At 54.3% G+C, this 22,258-nt stretch overlaps 8 protein-coding genes across 8 annotated transcripts; 4 read left to right on the top strand and 4 right to left on the bottom strand.

Annotated features, from left to right (window-relative positions):
* Positions 1 to 1,641: 1,641 nt before the first annotated feature.
* On the bottom strand, positions 1,642 to 2,702 carry SPSK_05404 (cytoplasmic protein required for cell viability; the record flags this gene model as incomplete). The annotated part of the gene is made up of 2 exons (XM_016732152.1): positions 1,642 to 2,015; positions 2,405 to 2,702. 2 exons carry the CDS (start codon positions 2,700 to 2,702, stop codon positions 1,642 to 1,644), a joined length of 672 nt encoding a protein of 223 aa, XP_016583740.1.
* Positions 2,703 to 6,933: 4,231 nt separating this feature from the next.
* Positions 6,934 to 7,272, top strand: SPSK_05702 (uncharacterized protein; the record flags this gene model as incomplete). Its single annotated transcript, XM_016732442.1, has 1 exon — positions 6,934 to 7,272. One exon carries the CDS (start codon positions 6,934 to 6,936, stop codon positions 7,270 to 7,272), a length of 339 nt encoding a protein of 112 aa, XP_016583741.1.
* A 3,011-nt stretch (positions 7,273 to 10,283) lies between these two features.
* SPSK_04867 (uncharacterized protein) lies at positions 10,284 to 13,680 on the top strand (the record flags this gene model as incomplete). The annotated part of the gene is made up of 4 exons (XM_016731629.1): positions 10,284 to 10,398; positions 10,577 to 12,609; positions 12,719 to 13,314; positions 13,389 to 13,680. 4 exons carry the CDS (start codon positions 10,284 to 10,286, stop codon positions 13,678 to 13,680), a joined length of 3,036 nt encoding a protein of 1,011 aa, XP_016583742.1.
* A 930-nt stretch (positions 13,681 to 14,610) lies between these two features.
* SPSK_05408 (uncharacterized protein) lies at positions 14,611 to 15,665 on the bottom strand (the record flags this gene model as incomplete). Its single annotated transcript, XM_016732156.1, has 2 exons — positions 14,611 to 15,329; positions 15,392 to 15,665. The coding sequence occupies 2 exons, from the start codon at positions 15,663 to 15,665 to the stop codon at positions 14,611 to 14,613; spliced, it is 993 nt and encodes a 330-aa protein (XP_016583743.1).
* A 482-nt stretch (positions 15,666 to 16,147) lies between these two features.
* On the top strand, positions 16,148 to 17,041 carry SPSK_05484 (protein FRG1; the record flags this gene model as incomplete). The annotated part of the gene is made up of 1 exon (XM_016732229.1): positions 16,148 to 17,041. One exon carries the CDS (start codon positions 16,148 to 16,150, stop codon positions 17,039 to 17,041), a length of 894 nt encoding a protein of 297 aa, XP_016583744.1.
* Positions 17,042 to 17,197: 156 nt separating this feature from the next.
* Positions 17,198 to 18,422, bottom strand: SPSK_05347 (WD domain protein; the record flags this gene model as incomplete). Its single annotated transcript, XM_016732096.1, has 4 exons — positions 17,198 to 17,387; positions 17,462 to 17,872; positions 17,952 to 18,054; positions 18,116 to 18,422. The coding sequence occupies 4 exons, from the start codon at positions 18,420 to 18,422 to the stop codon at positions 17,198 to 17,200; spliced, it is 1,011 nt and encodes a 336-aa protein (XP_016583745.1).
* Positions 18,423 to 18,715: 293 nt separating this feature from the next.
* On the bottom strand, positions 18,716 to 19,046 carry SPSK_05708 (uncharacterized protein; the record flags this gene model as incomplete). Its single annotated transcript, XM_016732448.1, has 2 exons — positions 18,716 to 18,936; positions 18,998 to 19,046. The coding sequence occupies 2 exons, from the start codon at positions 19,044 to 19,046 to the stop codon at positions 18,716 to 18,718; spliced, it is 270 nt and encodes an 89-aa protein (XP_016583746.1).
* A 232-nt stretch (positions 19,047 to 19,278) lies between these two features.
* On the top strand, positions 19,279 to 21,946 carry SPSK_04948 (SEL1 protein; the record flags this gene model as incomplete). Its single annotated transcript, XM_016731707.1, has 2 exons — positions 19,279 to 19,306; positions 19,374 to 21,946. 2 exons carry the CDS (start codon positions 19,279 to 19,281, stop codon positions 21,944 to 21,946), a joined length of 2,601 nt encoding a protein of 866 aa, XP_016583747.1.
* Positions 21,947 to 22,258: the final 312 nt, after the last annotated feature.

The following is a 22,258-nucleotide window of genomic DNA, read 5'->3' on the forward strand; positions in this document are numbered from 1 at the left end:
AGCGGAACTTGCCGAGGAACAATATGTTGTTTTGTTCCTTGCTTTGGGGGGGTTCGTATTCTCGTCATCTTCTTTTCTTTTTGACCATTGTTTTTTTTTTTTTTCCTTAGCTGCTATTATATTTTGTTTCTTGTTTTCCGGACGTTCCAAGCAGCTGATGCTACATTGTTTCTTGAGTTTACCGAATGTAACGATAATAAGTCACTGTGCGAGTATAATTTATCATGGGCAGCCTCTTGTGAGGAGCAATATACGGGTTGTGCGTACGCGTTTACGCGTGTCAATTATATGTCGTGTTATATGTCGTATCGTGTGGTGGATGGCGATATGTTGGTGAATTTATGTTAGAATTCGTTTCGTTTCCATAGTTTCTTTCGCTTTTCACGTACTTTAATATTTATTTTTAAATAAAATACAACATAAATAAAACGTCAATGTACTTATTGAATTATTAGGAAATACAGACGTGCGATTATTCCCCACCAAATAAATTAAAATGGTACAATGGTTTTTCTCAAAATAAAACTGCATTTGAATAGTCTATTCCTTTGTACCAAAATAACAACAACGCTCTAGCTTTACAACCTTCCACCGCCCGCACTCCACTCTGCCCATTTACGGTTTTGCTTTGTCCGTTCCCTCCACCTCCCGCGAGCTTGTCTAATTACGTCGCCTTCATCTGGGACGTACGCAAACGCTGCGACTGTGCCGCCATGTCCCCATCACTAATGTATTGTCCCGCGCCTGCGACCGTCGTAGTTCGTAACAGCCTCTGCCATGACCGCTTTCAAGGGCACGAAGAATTCGGGAAACAAAGAGGCGCAGCGATTCCGGGTCTGCTGGCAGCATGTTATGACAAACAGGGCGAGGGCGGGTAGTGCATCGTCAAACTACGGCAGGCGCATTGACATTTGGGCGACTGTGCTTTTGCATTTGTGTGCGCGTTTGCGACTTTGCAAATCCTTGTTCATTTTCATGATATAGTTCGTTGATTGTTCTTAGTATGGCAGTATTTTCTGTCCGTGCCCGCCTCTCGGCAGGAAGCTGGACGTTGGAATTCCCTTCACTTTCTTGTCCCTTGTTCCCCCTTTATGCACCCCAAGTGATTGTCGACATCTTGTTGGGACACGTGGCTTGGCCTCTTTTCGCCCTTTCTGCTTTAATGCACTGTTATGTGCATGACAACAATTGCAATGCAGAACGGGTCGGCCGCATTCTTGCATTTTCGCGACAGACGCAGATTCAAACATAAGACAGGCACATGACACTGAACATCGACGTGGGCTGCGTAGCGACGATCGTTTGTTTCAGCCCATAGTAAGCCCATTGTGAGGAACCCGGCATTTGCAATGCTGATCCGAGTACTCAGTGCTTGCAGGATCTGGGCCCGGCTTTGACCTTGTCACGAGGTTTTTGATTTTCTTGGGAGACGGAGGTTCATGGCTGACAATGCGGTTTGCCTTGGATCGATATTTCCCAGTAAATCGTAAAGGGCAGGTAAAAATAGGAACATTGCTATACGCAAAACTGCGCAGTGGGTGGCATGGGTATTGGCATTCTCCAAAGTTGGTAGGGCGGGCGGGATGAAGAAGGTGGAGGGTGAAAACGGAAGAGTCGATCTTTACGCGAATCATGGTTGCATCACTGGCACGTTTCAAGCATCTTGTCCAGAACACCGCGCAGCGTGTCGTTCTCCAGCGCCGCAGCCACGCGCTCCTTGTCGGACAGCTGCTTGGTGACCTGGTCGTCCTGGGCGTGGGCGCCCTCTTTGACCTGGATATCGACGCGGTAGTTGGGTGGTAGCGTCTGCTCGAGGCGCACGCGGATGGCGAGACCAATGACGGTGACGAGCGAGCAGTGGTTGATGGTTGGGGTGACGTAGACGAGGACCTGCGTCAGCGCATTGGGGTCGTTGGCAGCCGCCTTGGCCTCGGCGGAGGTGGGCGAAGGTGTAATGCGAATGTCGGGCAAGTTGACAACAGAAAGCTGGCCCAGCGTGTGCGGGTGCTCGGGATCTGAAATCGTGGAGATTAAGTCTGGTTGGCGAGGGGGGGGGGGTGAGAAGAAGGGGTTGAAACGTTAGCGGGGCGCACTTTTGACTCTCACATCGCTCAAAACAAAGGTGTGAGGGGCGTCTTGTCCTGGTGAAAGGCGAGAGCATGGAACGCAAAAGCTTAACACAAAGGATGTGGAAACAAAACACAATTCATGGGAACGCAGAACGAGGGGCTGCTGTTGTATCGTTGCCGCTGCTGGAATGTGATATCTGCAATTGTCCGAAACGTTGACGCCGAAGCTGATGTGCCTTTGGTCATTATATCGGGACAAATGCAACGAACCACCTTAGGTAGGACAACACGCGCGCCCAGAACGACAATGCAATGCAAAGTACAAAAAGACATACCGTAGATCTCCTGTTCGTCGATGGGCTCCTCGGTGAAAACATCGCCGTCATCCCCGCCGAATGCCTCGACGTCATCGTAGGCATCACCCGATGACACTGACGACAGCGGGGACGGCGGAGCCACAGCAGGAGCGGCCCACGACGAGGCAGCACCACTGGCTGACTTTGTCTTGGGTGCGAGGATGTCGTCAAACTTGAACTCGGGTCCCCGGGTCGATGCCGTGTCCTTGCCCAAGCGCCGGCTGGGCAGCTGGGCGGCGTTGAGGATCACAGGGTTGGCGTTCTGAAGCTCGGCCATGGCGAACGTATGCTGTATGACACGGGAATGGGTGATTTGAAACAAACACAGACTGAGAAACGGTGCCGAAAAACCCTGTCGATGATGGCGATGTCGATTCCAATGTCGATATCTAATTTGTCAGATTCAGGTCCGAAGCCGGTCGTTCTTTAGCTTGACAGGCGGCCTAGGTTTTACGTTTATCCGGCCCAGCGGCGTATTGGTAGTGCCATCGATGCCGCGACTGGTTGTTGTTACCTGGTGTTATTACCGTGAGCGATGGTTGTTCAACCGCCGACCAGTGTTTTTGTCGAAAAGAAAGTGAGGGTTGTGATAGGGGCAGTTCTAGAGACCAGGGACAGTTGCGGTGGAAGGTACGAAGATGGCAGAACTCGCCTTCCCATTGTTTCCTTGTTTGCAAGCGCCACTGACGATATTTTACAGGCAGGTCCCAGTGGCTCGTTGTTGTTGAAAAAGGAAGCCACCGCCACTGACGTCGACGCCCCACATTTTGCCCATAGCCCACTGTTACCATAAGGCGCCAGAGCTCTTGTTTCACTGGGTAAGATAGGGAGCTATCACAGTTGTTTATATGCACGTATCCTGTCGACTGGTTATAATGGATTGCATCAGAGAGCTTGCTCCAGGCGTATTTCTCTCTCTGGGAGTACATGCACCAAACCAGCGCGGATGAACGGACCTGAGAAGGCATGACGAAACGGAAAAGAAGACAAAAGAAAGAAACTAGAACGCAAAAAGAACCGAAAAGAAAACTGTAAATTTAAAAAACACGGCTGCCAAAATCAGTATTCATGCATGGCTGGCATTTGTTTCCCGTTTCCCAGCGCCTCAGCCAGGCCATGTGTGCGAAATGTATGTAAGATTCTTACGTCGTACATATTTTATCAGTCGTATGCCGTACAGGGCCATCCCTGTCTTCGTATTGTAACGGAGTTATATTCTGTAGACAACCAAGAAAGTCGTGGTCCTGGTTTTCACCTCGGCACTGTGTCAGCCGCCGGTTGGAAACATCTTCACTTTCCTCAGTAATTTAGCTCTTACCAGTCCCGGAAACAATATAAAAATAAATTACGAAATAAACATGTTCTCGATTCGTACATTACTCCGCTGGCTTTATTACCGGGCGGCCCTGCAAGGAACAGCCGCTCTTTGATAAAGCTCGATTGTGGGGAGTGGTATTTCAACATTGCCCTGCTGTTGATTGCCCGCCTCAATAGTACGACGTACCTCGTACAGTCTTGCAGATTATCTCATCCCATGCTCATCTTATCTCTCCTAGGAGAAAGAAGATTTTTTTTTTCCAAGCTCCGCCTTTTAATTCCCAAGAAGCTCACATGATTGCGAACATTACGCGAGATGCTGCAGCCCATAATCGTGAGATATAGTTGGCTTGGCCGTTAATCACATTCCATGTCGCTTTTCGTCGCCAGCTTCTACATATTTTGTACCAAGAAGGGGCCGCAAAGGTCTCTACTTGTTTTCTCCTGCAGCTGACCTCGAACGAACATAGTCGTTACAATGTCTCTTTTACCTGTACAACGGAGCTTCATGGGTGGTCCTTCGTTCGGTGTTGATTCGCTGATTTGCTCTTCCCCGTTAACACCGTCGCTCTCTTTTTGTCTTTGAGAAGGTATCGAGCAGTTTAGACAAAAAAGGACAAAGTACGTATACGGAGTACAACTACAATACGACATGGCGGCTGAACGGGACACACAGGCGGAGTCTCCGTATTCGTCAGCATTACAACATCTCAGTAGGCAGCGGCTGCATGGCGATGACGACCACCATAGTCCGGGGCCTTCTCGGTCGACGCATTTCTCAGTGAGGCGTTGTGGCTACAGCGGTCTTCTGTGTAGCCCCTTACCCCTTGCCACGATGCTCACACCTTGTCTTTCCATCTCGTAAACAAAAGATGCAAAGTAAAACGTTGTAAGTTGTACTGACAGCGCGAGTCGCAAATGCTAATTCAAATTCAACAAACTCCTGCCTCCCGCGCCTGCCCACGGCCCGTTAGTGTGGGAAGCTTTTCCCCTTCCGCTTACTCTTTTCTTCGTCACGACCAAGTTGTGAGGCTCGCACAGCTCCACACGGTGCCACTTTCCTCCAGGGCAATGCAGAGGGCGACACGATGACAGTTGTGCTCCTTCCTCATTCGGATAGCTTACAGCAAGCACTTGCGTGCCTGGGCAAGCGGAACAATAGTCAGTCGCCTCGCTCGAATGGTGCCCGGCCCGGTCTTTTGCATTGTGGTCTGTCTAACACTGATGTGTCTTACGTCGGCCCCCTTTTTTAGGTTGAGTGCGTTTTGTTTCTTTGCTCTCATTTCCGTTGAGCTTGCCTTGTCCTCTTGTTTGCTCGTTTGCCCTTTTGCCCTCTCTTGCAGTTTTGATCTTGGTGCATTGCATTGGGGGGCACATCATTTGGGACGAGGATAATAATTTTGCTGCTTGGCAGTCGTCTTTCACATGTTAAAAACTTGCGCATTCACCTTATTTCAAGGGGGCACAACGGCCCATGCACGGTTAAAGAAGGAACAGGGGTGACGGGGGGAAGTGTTTTCCTGGGCTTCTCTGCCAGCGCCCTTTCTTTCCTTTCTTTTACTAGGGAGTGGACGGGAGCACGCCGCACAATACCACGTAATTACGATGTACGGCATCCTCTGTTTTGCCTACCTGGGCACTGCCTTTATTTTCTTAACGGTTGTCTTTTTGGGGAATGGCCTGCCCTCCTGCCCTGTCTCCTGCCCCTTGGTCACAGGTCCTGGACTTCGGTTAATGGTAGTTGGCCTGCAGCGTCAACTATGGCTGCAACGTCGACCGGGGGGGGGGGGTGTTCTAGGAAACGGCGTGCATATGTGCACAGACCCAGGGGTTCGTTTGTATGGTTCGATGGTCTTGGGGCTGGCCATGGAAGAATTAAGGAAGAGAAAGAAGAGTGACCGAAGCCTACTCTGGAGCATATCGTCGAAGCCCTGGTGGCGGTCGCTGCGTCGTGACCGTTTCGGTCTTTCCTCTTTTCCACACCCTAGAACACTTCGTCCGAGGTAAGGCCACCAATCAGGCACTTCCACTGGAGCTAGAGTGGATATTACATCGCTGAGCAAGGGGAGCCCCATGCTGAAGGAAGTTACGAGTCTCCTGTCTCGACATGCGACTTTGCGCTCTCTTTGCCGCCTGCGATGCGAACAGTGCCTTCCCCTCCACAGTTAACACCCTTTGCTACATCCCGTACAATGGTGAATGTGCAATGCGACGGCGGGCAGCCAGGCCCTGTTGCTGCCTCTCAACGACAGGGGAAGGCGCAGGGCGGCTTCTTCCGCGTGGGAAAGTATGCAGTGGCAGTTGCGTGAGTAAGAAAGGGAACGAACCTAAATATAAATGAAAACGAGCCGTACAGAAGGTTTCGAGAGGTAGAAACCGTCGTCTACAGAATACTTTCCATGAAACGACTCCCCCATATCAGAAGTTGCGGGGGATTGCAGGTGACAGGGTATTCGTAACGATACGTCGTGTGTGGGAATTGGCAAGCTCAGGAGGCATCACTGTCTCACCTAAATTGGGTATCGTGCTCACCAAACACTCGGAAACTGCGGCCGGTCGACCAGGTTTGCATTGTGCTGGTGTTACTGGTCCTTGACAACAGTTTGCAGTTCCATTTTCAACGTGCAAGGCCATTCACAACGGGCTCGACGACTCGTCGCAAACATTTCGTCCAACTCATATCTCGTCCTCTCCGTCTCAAGGTTCCTTTTACGATCCCGTTTTCTGACCAATGACGGGACGACCGTGGGCACTACCCCAGCCCTGTGTGCAATGTTGGTTCTGCTCACAAAGTATGATGCATCCTGCTACGTCGTACATATTCTGGCAGTAGCGCCATCCAAGACCAGAGATGCATATTTGGTTGGCACGCCCCATCAATAAGCCCAAGTAGGCATCTCTTACCAGATTGCATCTTGGCCGCGTCTTTGAATGCCTCCCGACGGCATTTTTGCATCGACTGTGAATGCCGAAACATCGCCCTTGGAAGGCGATCGGAGCTAATCGCTGGAAATCAGATGTTTCCCATCCAGCCGTGGGCCAGGTGTAGAGGTCGCCCATCAGTAAGCGGGCACGACTTTTGTGTGAAGGGAGGAGGGCCATAATTGCAGTGCCGCGCCCGATCTCTGAGCAGACTAGTATGTGGGCAAACTGGCACTTTTGAGGTCCATTTTTCTTTTCAATTCTAACTGATGCCTGAGGAGTTCGGGTCAAGGTCCAAGGCAAATGGCCAGGTCAGCGTTGTGCCACCACAGATGGCCAAACGAGCTAGGGCAATGATCTGGGACCAGTCGCAAGTCTTTGTTGCCTCCGCCGATGGCGATTTGCTCCTGTGCTTCCGTGTGGCTGTCTTTCTTTGTGCCTGGAACGCCAGGCCAAGTGAGAAACGGCCACTTTCGTCCGCCTGTATCCCTGCTAGCATCGAAGCATCGAACGTGCTTCCTTTGTGCTCTGAGACGGAGTCAAGGCCCGCTGGAAAGGCCCCTGGCCTGGAGCCGCCTGGGCGGTTTCCCTCGTCGCTAAACCTCTGAGACGTATGGTCTGGACCCGTGTAAGGACGGGAGAGGCGCTGATTGCGTTCTTTTATTCTTTATTTTATGAGTCTAGACATCTCATCTTGGAGCTCGCTATTCGCTGTAGATGTTTCTTTTCTTTCCAAACACGTGCTGACCTCTGCGGCTCTGTCCCAGCTCCTTATACAGCCGCAAAAGTAATCTTACGAAAGACAAAAAATAGCAATTGCAAAATACGGTCTTCCGTTTATGTGAGAGTCCTCTTGCAATTTCGTCACAGGCGACGGCCGCTGCATGCCACGAGTCAGCAGTCGTTACGCGAGCTCTTGGGTTTAATGTTTAATGGCCGAGTCGCTCTAGCAAAAGCGTTCACCGCTGCTGGTAGCCTTGTCGCGTCATCTTGCCAGTAACGATACTTTTAAGCGGCTGACGGAGTGTTAATACTTACAAGGCCCATGGGGGCACTTGCCATTTTACTTGATTTCGTCATGTTTACTCCAAAGGTACCGTTAGCTCGGGCGCGCCTTCCACAGGCACAAAAAACGTATCTGACAACCCCCACCACCCCTGCAACTCCATTGCAGCTTCCCAAACACATCCTTCCCCGCGTCTACCTGAGCTCCTTCCTGCTCTTTCATTGCTCCTTCCATCTTATGGTCGATTGCGAAGCTCCCATTCAGGAAAGAGTAGACGAAGCAGCATATCTCAATCTCACCTTTGTTTTCATTTTCCAGACCCCCCTATTTTGCTTCATCTCTTCTTTCGTCCTGTCCCTGTTATCCACACTCCCCTCCACACAAATCCCCACCGCTTCCCACATCCCGGGACACGGGCTCAACCTCTCTCGGACGACATCGCTGTCGTAGTTGGCCTCGTTCCCGTATGACGCATTTGTCTGCAGTGAAACGACAGCCCTTATTCGGGCAATCTCCATCGACCTCCTACCTCCGTATCGAACATCACTGTGGTCCGCTTCAAGCTTGAGCAGAGCGCAAGGCTCCACCTAAGCCTCGCATCCAGATCGCGTGCGTGTGATAGTTGACTCGACTACATCCACCAATCCACGCTGTCCTTTGTTCGACCTCACCCCGGCTCATATATGCAGCCCAGGTCCTGCGTCCCCAATCCAACATCTTTTGGCCACGCCTATTTGTACGTCTGCAAGAACACACAGACTTATATGCAATCACATCCACCCACACACACAGAGCTCTTTGGCTTTCTTTCTTTTGCTTGTTTGCTTTCGTGCATCTTGCCTGTTTGCCCATTCACAGGCGCACAGAAACGGCACCTAAACTCCAATAGGAGCTTATTTTATGCGAGAACCACAACAAGGGCGAGGAGAAAGGCATTGCAATGCTGAGTGGACTTCTTTCCCACACCCCTGTCCAGGCTTTCGTCAACGGGACGGCCCTGCACACACCAAGACAATTTGCTACTTTTTGTTTTCATCCTTTCATGCTCACCCCTTTGTGCTACCCTTATTTCTTTTTTCTGTTATTTTCTGTTTTCTGGCTGTTTTTTTTTTGGTTCAATTTCAATTTGCTGCCTCGGTTCTTTTCTTTGTCTATGTCCAGTGCAAAATATGCCAACTCACGAGACGTCGTGCATACAGGAATTTCCCTCAGTGCAACACTCCTTTTTGTGTTTCCCAACCTGATTTTCAGGTCCAACAAGAGTATTAAACTGGCCGTCCTCAACAGCATTGGCCAGCTCTTCGTGAGTGCTCCAATAATCGCCGGGACTGATCGACAGTTGTGGTTGCGCACTGGTTGCGTAGACTCAAGACACATTTGATACCCTACGAAGTATTACATTGCTCACCAACGGCTGGCGATCCTCAGTCCCTTTGCCTTTGTTATATATCTGCAAGCGCCTTTCTTCACAAAACTTCCTTCAGGTATGTCGGGACATCTGCATTGTGATGTGAATAATTTTGTGCCTACCTCTCGATCGTGCCCTGCTCCTCTATTTTTCTGTCTCTGTACGAAATACGGTGCATCCTCCTAGTTGCTCCCTTGCTTGTCCCATGGCTATGGGCCATGTTTGCTTTTTCTGCTTTTTTGCTGCTTTTGTCGGCAGTTTTCTGTCGCTCGCTTGGCGCTAACCTTGGCTGTCGCAACTCTACGCCGCCAATCCACTCCCTCCTACGCAATTGCTCTTAGTCTCCTCACCTGGGTCACAAATCTTTCTATGCCGCTCGAGTTTAAGATACACGCCCCCTTCCCCTCCTCTCTTCGTCATCCCCATCCGACTACCCCGTACGCCATCTCAAAACTGCCTGAACTCCCGCTACAGCCCCTTTCACATTACTCCTGCAGCACCCGCTGCACATCGACTGCGCTGATTCCTACCGCCTTGTTCCCGCTATTCTAACTAATTCTTTGCAGAACCGCGGTGTAATGCGACCCTCTCTCTCTGTGACCTGCATCTACACAGTAGCCAAGGGGAGCATTAAGCTAGATAATAAGAGAGCAACAGACCACGACCCAGCCAGTGACCAGACCCCCCTCGCCCCCTCGCTCGCCTCATCCCTCCTGCACTAGCAGATCGTCTTGGGACCCCCCCTCCTGCCCAACTCTCTACTGCATATTATTTCGCCGTCGAAGCGCAACACCAATTACAAGCGGACGTGCCTATTGTGCTCTATGTCAGTATCGACGCTACATTTCTTTCTCTCCTGTCTTTTTGACCATTTTTTGCCTTCCACATTCCTTTTTCGTTTCTTGTTTCATGTTCGTTTTTACTTCTTCGGCCTCGCATATTGATTTTACGACCTAAAGTGCGTTCACTTTTACCTCAACACCAAGGCGGCTCAGCCATCGCGCTCTCGATTATCTACCTGTGGATGTAGATCTCAATAAGAGACACGGATTCTGTGCAGGCCCGCAGGCGCATTGCGTGACGCCCGGCGCTTGATCTCCCCGAACAGCAACAGAGACAGAACCTCAACGGAACGAGGGCAGTTCTCCGTGTATTCACATCCCACCACCCGACCACGACGCCGCGCACCACGGCCACACGCAAACATGGCGAACGGCGACCCCTCGGAGCGGCGCATCCTGCCGCAAAGCTCGCAGATGAACTCGTTTTCCTTCGGGCCCCCTGCCTATCAGCAACCACCACCAGAAACTCAACAAAAAAGTGAGTCGGCCTGCGAAACACAGCTGGGAAGAACGCAACGACTATCGCAGCGTGTGCAAGAGGACGCGCGTCGCTGTCTCTGTCTGCGCGCGAGCAATTCGTGCGCGAGGGGCAGATGAGATGAGGCTCCTGGGGCGCAAAAGTTTCACATTTTCTAACAACTCTTCGTTTCTTATAGACTATGTCTTTGTTGACGAACACAACCGCCATAAACGACTGAAAGGTAAGGCAAACATACGATCGAGGATGAGCCGAACAGACACTGCTAACCACGCCGTCCCGGCATTGGCAGTGATGCGAGCTTGCGAGGGCTGCCGAAAAAGAAAGATCAAATGCGATGCTGCTACAACAAACACTTGGCCATGTTCGTCGTGCATCCGGTTGAAGTTGCAATGTGTACGCCCGACAGGATACGACGGTGCGACCGACGGCCAAGGCTACGAAGACCAGCCGCAGCCACTTCAGCAGCAACCAGTGCAGATGCAGCAGCCACAACAAAACCAGCAACAGCCTTCAGGTCTACAACCGCAGCGGCAGCCGCAACGGCAGCAAATATTGCCACCTCAGCAACAGCAGCAGCAACAGCAGCAACAACAACAACTTCAACAACCTCCACAGCTGTACAACGCACCATTGGATTTCCATCACCAGCAGCTTGATCCCGTGGGCTTTTCCGATGACACTAAACCGCCCCAAGGCATCTACGGAGCGCCGACGATCAACTTTTCCACGCCAAACGGGAGCACACCAAATTTGGGTGTGTACGGACAGGTCCCGTATCCAGGTCCGACCGCCGGGCTTCAATATACGACAGGACCTCCGTCTCTTGGTCTCGTAGACACGACTACATATACCAGCCAGCAAGATGTGTTTCCAACGCCTCCGCTTCAGCATGGCTCGCACGCACAATCGCCCTCCGATTCGGCATACGTGACAAACGATGACCAGGCGAGCTATGCCGGCGGGGACCTGGCAGATCTGCTCGGCAACCTCCGGATGAACGAGGCTGGTTCAGCGCCCTACTTGAACAACCGCTTGCTTGCAAGCAAGCTTGGCAGCGAGGAGACGCCCGTGGTGGGTGACGATGACGACGACTACAAGAGCTCCCTGCCCCCGCTAGTGTCAGGGCCGGGGCTTAAAATTCGCATCCCCCCTGAGCTCATGCCCGACGACGACACGATTCTACAGTACTTTGATCTCTACTTTACCAATGTGCACCCGTACGTTCCGGTTCTCGACAAGAACATCTTCTACCAGCAGTGGCGGACCAACCGGGAGGCCATCTCACCATTGTTGATCGAAGCTCTGTTGGCAATAGGTGGCCGCCTGGCGGACGACCCGGCGCAGGGACAGCAGTGGCTCGCGCTTGCGACACGGCATGCGGACTCCTTCATGGACGTGCCCCGTCTTAGCACGCTGCAGGCGCTTTTGGTCATGCTGAAAGCACGCGAAGCGGCCCCAAAGCGCGGGTACTACTACCGGTCATGGATGGCCATCGTTCAATGTGTGCAAATGGCAAAGGATCTCGGACTCGATGAACACTATGCCGACCACAAAGCCGGACAGTCGTGTGGTTCCAGCCCTGCGGAATGCCTGATGAAGACGCGCATTTGGCAAACAATTTTCGTTTGTGAGGTCATGATCGGCTCCCCTCAGGGCCGTACGGATTTGTCGGTAACCGAGGATTCGGTCGACGTGCGGGAACCACCCCCGACGCCCGGCGTTGATGACACGGACATGCAAGTGTCGCGAAACTTTGTGTACATGACGCGCATCATCTGTAACGTCTCCCGCATGAACCGTATCTACGCCCGCATCAAGCGAAACAAGGATTGGGGAGCGGATCCCGAGTTCACGCGGATGAATCCTCTTCTTCATGCTTGGCCCAACGAGTTGCCGCCCGATCTGGCCATCACATTCCCTGCCGACGGGACGCCACCATGGATCCCGTCATCCTTTATCGGCAACATGCATTCATATTACTACCTCAGTATCCTCCTGTTACACCGGCCACAGCTCCAGGCCCTCCCCCCGTCATCGCCCGACGGCAGGTGGAAGCAGCACATGATGGTGTGCTACTCGTCGGCCAAACTTCTTTGCCGGTTGGAAGAATCGATTCTACAATCGTTTGGCTTGAACGGACTCCAGAATATGCAACGTGGTATCAACTTCACAATCTATTCGGTTTTGACCTGCATTTTGGTCCATCTGGTAAGTTCTCCTTTGTTCTCGTGTTACAGTGCGAGGTTTACGTCCGCAATCCTTGATATACCTGTCTAGATTTGCCGCCTTCAGACAAGGCAAATAGCTAACTATTCAGGTCGCACTCACATCACCTGACCCTGACTTCAATACCGATGCCCGCGAGTACTTTACGAGACATATGCGGGTTCTTGAGAAGTGCATGAGCTCGTGGCCCATGGCAGATATGCAGCGACAGATTGACGCGATGCGCGAAGCATTCTCGGCTGATGTCCGAAAGCCGTTTGTGCTGAAGCCAACGTTCCCGTACGGCAGCCCGTCGCCGTCTTCGAGTCATCCCAGCCCCCCTCAGCAACCGACCGGAGCCAGTGCTGTGACGACCCCGACAGCGGCGAGTTTCCGGCCTGACACCCTGCGACAACAATCGGTGGATCAGATCATCCAGCAGCACCAGCAGCAGCAACAACAGCAGCAACAACAACAGCTCGCCTCGGCTCTGTCACAAAGTCACCAGCCGACTGGATTTGTTGGACATCCGATCTCGCCGCCTGTTTCGGTTGGCGCGTCCGATATTAAGTCTCTAGGTGGCTCGCCTCTGGCGGGTGCTTCGCTTGGAATGATTTCTGCTGTCACAGAATCCCAGGAACCCCACGGACTGGATAACAGCCTCAACCTGGCGAGCGCGCCGGGCTGGAATCCAGCAAGGATCTTTGAGTAAGTTTTTTTTTTTCTATTTCTTTTGCAACTTTATTTCTGGGTCCGTCTACTGACAAATAACTTCTCTACAGCCAATGGAACACGACTTTCGGTACGCCCCAAGCTACCCAAAACAATTCCGCTACTTCGCAGACCAGTGCTCTAAGTGCCCCTTCGTCTTCAGGTTCCGCCGAAGTCCCCACCCTCCAGGACATCCAAGCGGCGCAGGCCGGTCTCACCATGAATCCCAACACCGTTTCCGCCGCCTACCCGACAGCGCCGATCCCCGCCCAACACACATTTGTTACGCCAGCGATGTGGCAGGAGTCCGTCGCCAGCGTGTACGAGGGCGGCCTCAAACGCAGCTGGGACTACGACTCTTAACAGCCACACCCACCATATGGCGGGCCAAAGACGACGGGGCTAATACGGTTTAGGATTTTCGATGCAACGATTCAGTCTGGTCCGCAAAGTTCCTCCTCATTCTGTCTTCTGTCACGTTTTACTACTACGTCCCGCACCTCCCGGGTAGCCAACCCGTGTATAGGAACCTAACGTGACCATTCTGTTTCGAACGATACTTTCCTTTGTTTATTTCTGACCACCCCTTCTTTACGATTTTTTTGGTACGCTGAATGTTTATTCTTCATGCAATCCAGAATGTTAACGACAAAACGATACTCTTTCCCCCCCCAAGCCCCTTCCGTTTTTCACCGTCACTCCGTTTACGTATTGACTCGTTACTCTGCGTCGTTTCTTTTGCTTCGTTTCGTTCCCATATCCCCATCTGTTTTTTCTTGGGTTTGCCTTTTTTTTTCCCTCGACAACGTCTTGTGTCTACGATGATTCTGTATACTGCATCTCGTTTTTGGAACATTTGAATCGGACATGTACACAAAATGCATATTATTTTTTGGGTGTTCTATGGACACAGCTATTGTTTCCCATGGCAGAATGTGTGCTATCTTTGGGGAGTGTTTTTTTTTTCTTGGGGACCTTGCATTGGGTGCATATATATTTTATGTATTAGTATTTGGATCCCGTCTTGATGTTTCCTTCTCACTTCTTTTTGGATACCTATATACCTCTTTGGAGCTACCATTACGCCATTTGATTCGTTGGGAATGGGGTTTTTTTTTTTTTTTTTTTTTTTTTTTTTCTGGTGCTTTACAGCGAAAATATAAGCAAAAGCTGTGCGAGTCAAAGCAAAGACGCGCCATTATCATCAATGAAATTTTCTACATTAAACACAGTTTATTTTGATATGAATCTCTTTGTCACACTATAACCATTTGGGTCGATTTTTGGTACAGACTAAGGAGCCTTGCTCTGCGGCTGACGAGCGCGCCGTTCAATGAGAGCCAACAAATCGTCCCAGGCCCAGCTGTACTGCACGCCGCGACTGTTGCCGCCAGCTGGGGCCCCGAAGCGTGTGGTCGGCGCTAGATGGACAAAGGGAAACTTGGAGGAGGTGGAGATGAACTGGGACGGCCGTTTAGGGGCGGCGGCGGCGGCGGTGGTCGCTGCTTGGCCGGAGTTGGAGGGAAGGGGCCGGGATGATGCCATGGGAGAACGGCTGCCAATGCCCGCCGCCGCCGCTTCGGATGATGCCCGGGTGTCCACAAAGTTGACGATCCGCAGCCGCTCGTGTGCCGGCACCAGATCGCTGACAGCCACAGTGGCGAGACGAGGACGGCCCACAAGGTTCATGGTGGTGATGTCGAGCTGGGTAGCGGCAGGGACATTGCGGACAAAGCGGTGCAACAGCTCGCGGTCCGGGTGGCGGGCGTACGCCGGGAGACGCAGGTGGATAAAGACGACAAAGGGCGAGGAGGTGTACAAGACAACGGCAAAGGGAACGAGGCCGCAGATGGTGACGCCGAGGATCTGCCACAGTGGCTTGCCGGCGGCGATGTAAGCGGGAGCGACAAGGAAGGTGAAAAAGGCCAGGCCGAAGAGGGTGGTGACCTTGAGGCAGGCCAAGAACGTTGTGCGGCCCGTACCGGCATGGTAGATGAGAAGCCGCTCGGGGACTGGACACGAATTAGTCGCATGTTCGCGGGACACGGGTGGAAGGTCACGAAAGTGTACATACATCGCCTTGCACCCGGCTTTACTGTGGACGAGGCACAGCGCGGTGTTGGGAGCGCATTTTTTCTAGCGAGAGTCGTCCTTGTGAAGCGGAGGAGAATAGAAGAGGGAGTATGGGAGCGAAATGGAGAGGAGAAGCAGGAGGTGGATGGCGATGCGAAGAAAGGTTGTGAGTGCAATGAGGAGGAACGAGAAGTAGGACCAAAAGCCCGGCGGATGGCCCCTATGGAGAACACACGGCCAGGACCCGGCCGTATTAAGGTATACCAGAAGGTCATAGTAACTGTTGAGGGTGAATGGAGTGTGAGAGCAGCTCATAAGACTGCCATGGTTTGAGAGAGGTGAGGTGAGAGAAGCCGTCCCATTTGCTACAGTGCATTTAGTGAGGATTTCCCACGAATCCCGCTAGCTGCCAGGGGACTTAATATTATGTAATCAATCGAGCGAGGGTGGCTTTCCCAGCACCACCAGAGATATCTCAAAATTTGGTGGGAAAAAAGTGTTATTAAAACATTAAGAGCTTCAAGAAACTGTGGCATTGCATGTCAAGAGTAATGGGAATGAAGGCATAATATATACCAACGAGGCTGGAGAGTTTTCACATGGTCCCATTGCAGTGAAGTTAGTTTATACAGCTTTGATTGGCTAGCGCCTTCCGCAGGAGGCAGACCGTTGCTGCCTTTTCCACTTTAAATAGACACAGCGTCAACCCAATCCTCACCACACTTTATCACACTTCACCCCATCATATGCCGTCACCATGGTGAAGCCACTAACATTCAAGGGCGACAAAAAGGTCAAGAAGCGCAAGCACCGCGACCGCGACCGCGACCGCGAGCCCGACGACGCGGCACGCAAGCGGACAGCAGTGCAGGTGGCCGGCGGCGACGAGACTGTGGCCGACGACGACACATGGGTCTCGGCCGAAGCCCTAGGAGACGTCTCGGGGCCGGTGCTGATTGTGCTGCCAGGCACGGGCGACACCAAGCCGGCGGCGCTCGCGTGCGACGCCAACGGCAAGGTGTTTGCCATGGCGATTGAGAACATTGTGGACGGCAACCCGGCGAGCGCCGAGCCGCACGACGTGAGACAGGTCTGGGTGGCGAGCCGCGTGGTGGGCACCGAGCATTTCCTGTTCAAGGGCCACCACGGCAAGTACCTGGGGTGCGACAAGTACGGGCTGTTTTCGGCGACATCGATTGCGGTGTCGCCGCTCGAGTCGTTTGTGCTGGTCGACGCAGCAGCAGCGTCGGCGACCCAAAACAAAGAAACAGAGGCAGCACAAGAGCCCGACGTCTTCCAAATCAAGACGCTCCGCGACACCTTTTTGTCGGTGCAGCCGCACAAGGGCACAGCGGGTGCCGCCAAAGCCGCCAAAGCCGACGCCGTGTCGGACGTGCGCGGCGACGCGGCTGAGGCCGGCATCTACACAGGCGTGCGTATCCGCATGCAGGCCCGCTTCAAGCCGCGCATCAAGGCGTCAAAGGAGGAAAAGGCACGCGAAAAGATCAGCCGACGGGAGCTCGAGACGGCCGCGGGCCGCCGTCTGGAAGACGACGAGGTCAAGCTGCTGAAGCGCGCACGGCGCGACGGCGACTACCACGAGCGGCTACTGGACCTCAAAGTCAAGGGCAAGAGCGACACATACGCGTGAGGAGCATAGCGGGATGTGCATGGTTTACGGTGTTTACGGATTCCATTGGCTTGGACGGGATATATATGCAAGAAAACAGACAGCTCGACAGCTGAAGCAAAACGATACCCTTCTTTTTTTGTTGGTCCTTTGCTTCCTCTTTTTTTTTCGTCGTCATTACGCAGACGGTCGCCACGCGCGCACTTTGCCGTCTTCGCCGCACGTGTAGACTGCCTGCTGCTCGTCAAACACGCAGAAACCACGCACAATCTCGGTGCCGTGCGCGACCGGCAGACCGACAACGGAGTCGAGCGCAAAGGCCCAGCCGTCGCCTTTTGTGAGGTGCACCAACTGGAACATTTCCAAGCTGACATGTTAGGGGCGGCGTGACAGGTGACGAAGAACGAAAGGGAGAGGGAGGGAGAGGGGGGTTGGACGTACTCCTGCGATCCTGCACCGATGACGGCGCCTGCCTGGCCCCCAGACTTGGGCAGAACATTGGCCACATACTGGCAGTCTAGGATCTGCCGCACATCGCCAAAATCGCGCGTCGCAGAGCCTGCTTCGCGTGCCTCGGCCAAGTCGTACAGCGCCAGCTTCTCGTCGTGCGACAGCGCATACACCTCGGTGTCGTTCAAAAAGCCCGCGTGGTGGATCGACGCGCCGTGGTTGAAGGCCTGGATCACCACCTCATCCTCGTCGGCAATGCGCGTGTCGCAGACATTCACAAGTCCGTCCGTCGAGCCCGACAGCAGAATGTGTCCGTTGGTCGGGTGGAAGTTGAGCTCTGTGACGTCGTCGCTGTGCACATCGGTGTACCGTACTTTGGGTGTCGGTCCAGCACGGATGTCCCTGGTTGTTGCGTGTCGAGTGTGAGCATGGAGCAAGGGGAAAAACACATTGTCACAATGCCATACGAACTGCGGCTCACCACATGACAATCGACGCTTGGTAGTCGACCAATTCGGTTCCCACGGCCACGGACTGTGTCGACAAGTCGCACGCCAGCGACATGACGTTTGCATCGGCAGAGCCTATTGGTTAGCTTGTCTCGAGTCTTGCGCCTGCAGTGCGTTCGACTCGCCAACGACTCACCGACTTTGGCGCTCGCTTGTGGTCCTTGTGCAGCGTCCCGCAGATCCCACAGTGCCACTGTGCCGTTCCCGCCCGCCGTCGCCAACACACATCCTGCCGTGTCAAAGGCCCTTGCCGTTGTGAGGTTGCCATGGGACGTGGCGAACGACCGCTTGGGCCCGGCGCCGATCCGCGCAGGATCAAAGAGAGAGAGCTTTCCGTCGGTCGAGATCGATGCCAACCCGGACGCCAGCGGGATCAGATCGAGCACGTACGGGGGCGTCGATCCCGGAAACTGGTACTCGTCGGCAACAGCAAGATGATACATTGTGATGGGTGTAGACGGCGCGGAGAGGAAGACGGTCAAAAGACGATGTGAGACAACAATTAATAAATAGAAATAGAAAACAAAGTGCTCATTCGGCCGTTAAAAATGTGAATGTACCCCCAAGTGTCATGAATATCGTGTCAAAACTCCATCGGTCGGCCTATCGTGAAAAGCTTCTCATAGACAACCGTTCGTCAAAATGACTAAGCCGACTGGTCGCTGTCAAATAAAAGCGGGTCGTCTTCACCTGTCTGCAATGCTACTGGCTCTCCAATATTACCGGTCGGACGGTATTAACGCCAGCCGGCAGGGGCAACGCAGAACAAGGAGAGGTACGCCCTGGAGAAGGAGCCACTGGAGCTTGAACGAACTAGCGCGGCTTCCATCTTGCCAGCTTGCACCAGTTGCGTTGCGCCTTCCTGCCTTGCAGTCCGTCCGCCGCCCATCGCACCTGCTCTCCTGTATGTCCCTGGCTCCTGGTTGGTGATCGCACGACCCAACGGCCACGACGAATCTCACAAATCTCACAACACTCGCAAATCTCACAACTCCCACAATCTCACCAACAAACTTACCAGCTACCCCGACCCAAGTCTTGTCCAACACTGCACCCAAGGATTTCATTCTTACTTTAAGTGTCGCTTGGTCTCCTCTGCCTGCATTCTCTTATGCCACACGACTCCGTGGCGCACCGTCCGCGCACGTCTTCGTTGTCCTCCTCGTCGACGGAAGCAATGATTTGACGACTCGTTTCTCTTGTTTCTTTACTGTGCCGTTTCATGCCTCAAGAACATCTGCCTTTACCCCGCTGAAACAACCCTTACTCGCTACCCTGCTGGCTTGCTAGCCTCTCAGCATGCGGCAGTCCCTCCTCTGGACGCTCCGTATGTGCCACGTCTGCCATATGCATATCCCCTCTCCCACGCCCATACTGACAAACCCAACCTCCAGTGCTGCTGCAGGGCGTTGCGGTCAACTGTGTCGATCCTGTGACCACCGACGATGTGATCTACTCGAGTCAGAATGCCCGGGAACGGTTACCCGGAGCCGACCTCGTCGACGCCGCGCTTGCGAAACTCTCCTCCATCCCCAGCCAACCATACCACAAACAGCGACGACAGACGGGCATGTTCGCGACTGCACTGCGTTTCGTCTTGAAAGCCGCCCCGAGCTTCTCGATGCGGGGTCCACCGCCACAACAGTCCCAGCAGTCGTCGTCACAACACCACCAGTCGGCGTCCGCTAGCAAGGCACTCCCTGCACCGCTGGGCGAAGCCGTCGGCCTGCTCGAGGAGTCGTCGGCGCGCTACAACAACCCCGACGCCCTCTACCTTCTCGCCCAGATGAACTACTTTGGCAACTACACACACCCGCGCAACTTCCCCGCCGCCTTCGACTACTACCTCCACCTCGCCGACAGCCACGGTAACAGCTCCGCCATGTACATGGTCGGCCTCATGTACTCCACTGGCATCGGCGGCGCCGTGGAGCCCGACCAGGCCCGCGCCCTGCTCTACTACACATTTGCCGCCCTGCGCGGCCACACCCGCGCCGAGATGACGGTCGCCTCGCGCCATCACGTCGGCGTCGGCACGCCCCGTAGCTGCGACGAGGCCGTCAAGTACTACAAGCGTGTCGCCGACAAGGCCATTGCCTGGTACCGCTCGGGCCCGCCGGGCGGCATGGGCTGGGTGCAGCAGCCGTACCGGATTGCCGACGAGGTGGGCGGCGTCTACGGCGAGGGCGCGAGCGCTGTCAGTTCTGGCATCAACGCGCTGCGCGCACAGCCGCACTCGGATGCCTATGCGTCGATTGAGGACATCATCGAGTACCTCGACCTCATGGCGCAAAAGGGCGACTTCAAGGCGGCGCTCAATGTGGGCCGCATCTACTACGAGGGCCAGCGCGGGCTCGACCGCGACATGACCATGGCGCGCAAGTATTTCCTCATGGTGGCGAGCAAGTTCTGGAAAAAGGACGGCCGCACCGTGGAGAGCCCCAAGGTCGGCCTGGACAAGACGGCCGGCAAGGCCGCGGGGTACCTGGGCCGCATCAACATGCGCGGCGACGGGCTCGAGGAGCCCAACTACGAGCGCGCGCGCAGCTGGTTCGAGCTGGGCATTGCCCAGGGCGACGCGCAGTCGCAGTACTACATGGGCCTCATGCTGCTGCACGGCTACGGCGGCAACCCCAAGAACATTGCCAAGGCGACGGAGCTGTTCCGCGCGGCGGCCGAGCAGGACTACGCGCCGGCCCAGGTGGAGATGGGCGTGCTGCACCTGGACCAGGGCCAGCCCGACGACCTGCGCGTGGCCAACGACTACTTTGAGCTGGCCGCGCGCTATGCCAACATTGAGGCCTACTACTACCTGGCCGAGATGATCCACCACGGCGTGGGCCGCGACAAGGCGTGCGCGCCCGCGCTGACGTACTACAAGGGCGTGGCGGAAAAGGCAGACCCCCTGGTGTCGTCGTGGACCGAGGCGAACCAGGCGTACGAGTCGGGCGACTACGAGCTGGCGCTCCTGGAGTACCTGGTCGCTGCCGAGCAGGGCTACGAAAAGGCGCAGAACAACATTGGCTACATGCTGGACCCGCAGCAGTCGAGCCTGCGCCTGCCCTCGTGGCTGGCGTGGCCGTGGTCGTGGTCGTGGTCGTCTTCGTCTTCGTCGTCGTCCACGTCGTCGCTGAGTGGCAAGCAAGGGCTGCTGGACAACCCGGCCCTGGGCCTGATCCACTTTACGCGGTCGTCGCGGCAGAGCAATGTGGACTCGCTCGTCAAGATGGGCGACTACTACCTCAACGGCATTGGCACGGACAAGAACATTGACAAGGCGGTGCAGTGCTACACGGGGGCGTCCGAGTACCACCAGAGCGCGCAGGCGCTGTACAACCTGGGGTGGATGCACGAGAACGGCGTCGGGCTCGACCAGGACTTCCACCTGGCCAAGCGGTACTACGACATTGCGCTCGCCACCAACGAGGAGGCGTACCTGCCCGTGACGCTGAGTCTGCTCAAGCTGAGGATCCGGAGCGCGTGGAACACGCTGACGCACGGGTCCATCAACTCGATCCAGGACGAGCCGGCGCCGGCGCGGTCGTGGTCGTTCCGGCAGTGGGTGGACACGTTTGTGAACAGCGGGCGGTATGCGGACGGCGACGAGGACCTGTACGACGACCTGTACGACGACGACGGGTACATGACCGTGGACGGCGACGGGCTGGACGACGGCTTTGACGAGCTGGACGAGCTCAGCTTCCTCGAGCCGTTTGTCATTGTGGGCCTGATTATGGCCATTCTGTTCTTGCTGTACTACCGCCAGCAGCGGCAGCAGGCCGCGCAGCGGGCGCGCGAGCAGCAAGAGGAGGACGAGCGCAACCGGCGGCAGCAACAGCGGCAGCAACAACGGCAACAGCCATTGCAGCAACAACAACAACAGCCAAACGGCTTCGCAGGCGGCATGTTCCCTGCGCCTGGTGACCCTGGCCAATTTGATTGGCTAGCCGGCGGTGTTGGTCACTGAGGAGGGCGTGTTGATGGACGGACGCAGAAAAAGACACGAAACGGAAACATACATAAAAGCATGAATGACGAAAGCAGATGCTGTACGAGAGGTCCGAAGAAGAGGAACATTTCCTTAGTTTAGCGAGTTTGAATACATTTTTGGACAACCAAGCACGATAAGCGAGAATGGGATGCAACGACGAACTGGTTGGAGATGAAGAGTAGGTTAAGACGAGTAACGCAGTACTGTCTGAACAACGTACGACGTCAGTCTCCAACTTTTCATTGCGGCCACATCATTGTATGACGAACTTTAAAAAAGGGCTTTCTT

Source organism: Sporothrix schenckii, assembly GCF_000961545.1.
Source record: "Sporothrix schenckii 1099-18 chromosome Unknown Cont49, whole genome shotgun sequence".
NCBI classification, from domain to species: domain Eukaryota; kingdom Fungi; phylum Ascomycota; class Sordariomycetes; order Ophiostomatales; family Ophiostomataceae; genus Sporothrix; species Sporothrix schenckii.